Below are 4,814 nucleotides of genomic sequence, written 5' to 3'. Positions count from 1 at the left end.
CTCGTCCTCGCCCCCGCCGGGCCCTGGCTGGCTGGGGCCCGGGTAGTCGTAGGTGGGGTCCTCCTCGTCCCGCCCAAAGTGCACCCGCAGGCCCACGCGGGTCGTGGCCAGCACACTCTTGCGCTTGGTCTTCTGGCAGCTCTCGGCGATGGTGAGCTCTGCGCGGAGCAGCTCCCCGGCTCCCTCGGCCTCGGCCACCACCAGCGGAAAGGCCCGGTCCTGGGTCACCGTGGCCACGCGCTCGTCCAGACTGCTCACCAGCAGCCCGTAGTCCCGGGGGCTGTAGAGGGAGAGTGGGGCCGTGGTGCCATCGCTGTAGGAGAGCCAGAGGCTCAGGAGGGCTTCCTGGAGGTGGAGGAGCAGGAGAGGACAGGAGTCAGAGAACTCTTAGGGCTGGCTTCCCTGCTGAATCTTGAGCTCCCTGCTATTCCCAATGCTGGAACAGAGCCTGGTGGGTGACCAGTGCTGGGAACCATTACTTGCATGGGAGTTCTCCTTTGGAGGTGGTGGAGAGGGCACACAGAATAGACTCGTACCTCCCCGAGAGTATCCTCGCCCATTTCACCCTTCTCCCCTGGATGAGTTGGTGGTAAATCCCACCTTGGGTCTAACTCCAATCCTCCTTCCTGCTCTAGGAGCCACACCCCACCCCCTGCCTGACTTTGGGATCACCCCCAGCAGACACATGGACATCGAGAACACAACATACTCAGCCTCAGCCTTGTCTTCTGTGTGTGACACCTCCTGAGAACTAACCTCCTGACCTCCTTGTGGATGGAGACGCAGGGCCCAGAGATAAGCCACTGGCCTGGGGTCACAAAGCAAGTTGAAGCCGAGAACTCCTGAGTCCTGACTTCTGGCTTGGTGCTCAATACCCACCTTTGCCCTCCCTGTGTCCCCACATGTAACTTTTCACCTTAGACCATGGCCAGTGTCCTGATATATCTGTGGGGAGGGGCAGCTGTAGTTGATTGGTGGGGGGCCATCCAGAGATGGGTGAGGGTAATTCCTGGGGGTGGAGGAAAAGTTAACGGGCCTTCTGAGAATCCAGGAGGGAACCCTCTGCTGGAATGCCTTGTGGTGGCAGATGCAGGAAGCGAGACCTTGGCCAGACTCCTATGCAGCTGGCAGGGTGATGGGGTGGGACAGGCTTGCTGGGCATGAAGAGTAAACGGATCTTCCATTATCAGAGCCCCAATCTTGGGGGACCTGCAGCCAGAGCCTGCAGGTTCTCCTTCCACACTCCCAAGCCCCCAGGCTGGTCAGTTGGGCATCTGGTTACCTGCTTGAGGAAGCTGAGGGTCTGCTGGGCGGCAGCGGTGGCCAGGATGGTGTGGCTGCTCCCAGGGCTGGGTCTCAGGGAGAGGGCGAGGCTGGCCACCACCTGGGCCTGCAGCTGTGTGATGCTGACCTTCTCCTCCGTCACTGTCAGCAGCGTCTCCCCGAGCACGGACTCCGTCAGGGGGGACACCACCTGCAGCAGAGTGGGGTGAGAGTGGGTGAGAGCCAAGAAAGCAGGACGGCCCCCCCAGATCCCCAACCAGGGAGGAATCCACAACCAGGAGGGTCCAGAGGCAAAGTGAGGGTCAAGGGCTCACAGGAGCACAGACGAGAGGGGTAGGTTGAGTTTTAAAGAAAACAACAGTCCTCCCCCCAACCCCCACATTGGTAAATAGCAATTGGTGGTCAGCCTCGATGTCAGGGAGACAAAAGGGAGTGGTGGGGACTGGGGCAAAAGGGAGAATTCCTGCACATGTCAAAAAGGCATCAGTACTGACTCTAGCTGATGAATGCCAGGTCAGAATGCAGACCCAGTGTGGCCAGATTCATACTTTCTGAAATCAGAAATTTACATTAAAAAAAAAAAAAGGGGGAAACCTCCCAATTTTTAAATGGTGGATCCATTGGTTTTTAAACCAAATATGTCTACAAGCATATTTCAGCTCACGAGTCACTATTTATAATCCTTTAGGTGGATGATATCTGCCCAGGCACCCAGTTATCAAGGGAGGAAGGTCAAAGTTGAGTTCCTAGATCTCCACAATTCCCTTTCCTGGCCTCTGGGTTGGCTGAGCCCTCCCCCCGCCCCCACCCCCTCCTCACCCCCATCTACTCTCAGGGACCACACCGAGCCATGCGAGGTTGATGAGCCTGGGAGAGAGAACCTTTGCCAAGGTGAAGTTGACCTTGACCTTCGATGATGGAATTTCCAGCAAAAGGGCAGGTGGGGAAGCAAGTGTGTTTCGGCGGCTGTCTGGAGTTACTCCCTGAAGCTGAAGCCCCAGAAATCCTGTCTTGGGGATGTCGGTATCATGGTGTACTCCCTACCACATGCATACCTTGAAGGGAGTGGTGCCCGGCTCCAGCCCAGCCAGCGTGCTGCTGTCTACCATGCGTGCCACTCGGGGGTCACCCACCCGCATGAAGTCGCTGACCAGGTCGGTGACCTCCACCAGCCAGTCCGGGCCCAGCATGGTGACCACCTGGTCGGTGCCCTCCGATGACGTCGTGTGGAACTGGGTGAAGACCTGCAGGGTGGCATGCTGGTACTGCAAGGTGCAGCCGCGACTCGCGCTCTGCGGCCGCTCCTCCTCCTCGTCCTCATCCTCGCTCTCCCGGGCTGACCTGGGTGGGAGAAGCCGGAGATCAGGGCTCCCCACCTTGGCTTGGACCTGCACAGGTCCCACTCTCTCCGTTGCCCTGCCGGCCCCTCCCCGGCTCCCGTGGGTAGAAGCCTGGGCTCAGCCCTTCTGTCTCTGCCAAGCTTGAAGCCCAGAGTCTCAGGCTTTGCTATCCCAGATGGGTAGCTTCTTGACCCTCCCCATCCACCCCAGGTCCCTCTCCACCCCTGCTTGGCTGAATCCACACCTGTGACTAGCTGGCATCAAATATCAGCAAATGCTGCCTCTTTCTCAGCACTAAGCACATGCTGGGGCCTGGGCTCAGCTCTAAATAGGAGCAAAGGCGATCCTTGCTCGAGTGCCAGCGGGCTTAGCTGCCTCCTGTCCTACAGCTGTGTGGCAGGCAGAATTTGGATGTTTAGTTGATGAGATTTCCAAGTGGCGTGTGGGAGGTGTGTCCTGGCTTCCTGTGACTGCTCACAGCGAAATGCAAGAGGAGAGGGATAAATGGAGGGAGGAACTGGCAAGCAAAAGGGAACCCGGACTTGACAATTGGGGAAATTCTCAAACTCTCCAGATTGCCAAAAAATGTGAAAATCAGGAGGTTCACCCAGGAAAGCAGGCTTTGGAGAGAGAGGAGGGTGTGGCTAGTGCTTCACAAGGATCAAACCACTGGAAAATTCATTCACATAGAGGGTTCTTTATGTTAACTAATTTAATCCTCACAGCAGTCCTCTGAGTTAAGTGTTAATGTGCCCATTTCAGAGATGAGGAAACTGAGGCACAGTAGCCTCAGGTTGCCCAGTTAGCAAATGGCAGAGTCAGGATTTCAATCCAGGCCATCTGGCTTCAGAATTCTGGTTAATTCTGACAACAAATGAGAGTCTGGCATGCTAACTAGTTATGAGACCCAGGTGGCCAGTGTTCAAACTTTGTAGGGTTAGGGTCCTCACTACTCAAAGCAGCTTCAGCATCACCCAGGAGCTGGCCTGAAATGCAGGCTTACAAGCCCTGTCCCAGGTTCACAGAATCAGAATCTGCATTTTAACAGCATCCTCAGGTAATTCATGTGCAAGTTTGAGAGGCTCTGGTCTACACCACCTTGCTTTTCCAAATCTCTGCAGAATTGAGCTGAGCCCAACTCTCACTGTGCCACCTGCTTCTCTCCCCAGCCCCACCCCTCCCGCTCAGCTGCCTGCCATTCTGCCTCTCTTCTCTTCTCTGCTGGCTTGTCTCTCCAGCAGCAATGAGTGGGTGAGTGAGCATGCTGAGTACCCATGAGCCTGCCCCACAGATGGGCACACGTCCAGGTGTGTGAGCCTGGATCCCAGTGAGGGGGCCTAGTGTAAGTCACTGTGTACCTGGCTGACATACTCACAAGTGTGTCCCTATTGTGCCCAGGCTGGGGCACGCATGTACAGTTGTGGGTATGCCTGTGGTGGTGTTTCTACTCCATTCTGTCTTCTCCTTGACTGCTACTGGGCCAACTCCTTTTTCACTTATCCTTTAAAACATAGCTCCAGAGTCACCTCTTCCAGGAAGCCTGCTTTGATTTCTCCTGGAGGAAGAGGTGGCTTTCTCCTTTGTGCCATTTGATTCTCTGCACTCGGGGCTTCCCCCATCCACTGCTCAGCAGCATATATATGACGGCTTCCCTGATGGACCCAGAGCTTGGCTGGGTCAGGCTCTGGCCACACTGACCCCATCCCCGCCTCAGAGCCTGGCACACAGTAGCTGCTCCATAAAAGTTTGTTGATTGCATAACCGACCTGCAGACTGTGTACACCTAGGATCATAACACACACATGCAGATGAGTCTCCCCAACATCCGTGGTGTGTGGTGGGGCTGTACCTTCGGTCGGGAAGGATAGGAACCCTCCAGCCCTTAACTTGGCTGAGGCGGGCATCCGAGAGCTCGATGTGCAGGGGCAGCTTGGGCACCCAGACGGTCATTTCCAGGGGGGCGTTGAGGACGTCGTAGCGAAAGGTGACCCTGGCGTTCATGGATCCGCGGGATTCCTTTCCGCTAACAAACACATAGTCACAGCTACTGGATACCTGGGGGGTGGGGGGTGGGGAGAGAGCTTGGTTGGCCTATTTTGCCCTACAGGTCATCCTAGGGGCAGAGCAGGGGAAGGACTTCAGTCTAACCAGGAAAGTCAGCCAGAAGCCCATTGGATAGAGAAAGTGCCA

At 56.3% G+C, this 4,814-nt stretch overlaps 1 protein-coding gene across 1 annotated transcript in view; it reads right to left on the bottom strand.

Annotated features, from left to right (window-relative positions):
- The window catches only part of TMEM132E (transmembrane protein 132E), a 38,368-nt gene that overhangs the window by 1,321 nt on the left and 32,233 nt on the right, over positions 1 to 4,814 (bottom strand). The window contains exons 7-10 of the mRNA XM_010861707.1: positions 4,474 to 4,679; positions 2,340 to 2,625; positions 1,283 to 1,474; positions 1 to 345 (exon numbers count right to left, since the gene is read on the bottom strand). Coding sequence (XP_010860009.1) covers positions 1 to 345; positions 1,283 to 1,474; positions 2,340 to 2,625; positions 4,474 to 4,679 — 1,029 coding nt within the window. The remainder of the gene's footprint in view (positions 346 to 1,282; positions 1,475 to 2,339; positions 2,626 to 4,473; positions 4,680 to 4,814) is intronic.

This window comes from Bison bison, unplaced genomic scaffold, assembly GCF_000754665.1.
Source record: "Bison bison bison isolate TAMUID 2011002044 unplaced genomic scaffold, Bison_UMD1.0 scf7180017864472, whole genome shotgun sequence".
Taxonomy (NCBI): Eukaryota; Metazoa; Chordata; class Mammalia; order Artiodactyla; family Bovidae; genus Bison; species Bison bison.
The sequence above is the reverse complement of the archived record's forward strand: the minus strand, read 5'-3'. Positions and strand labels throughout refer to the sequence as shown.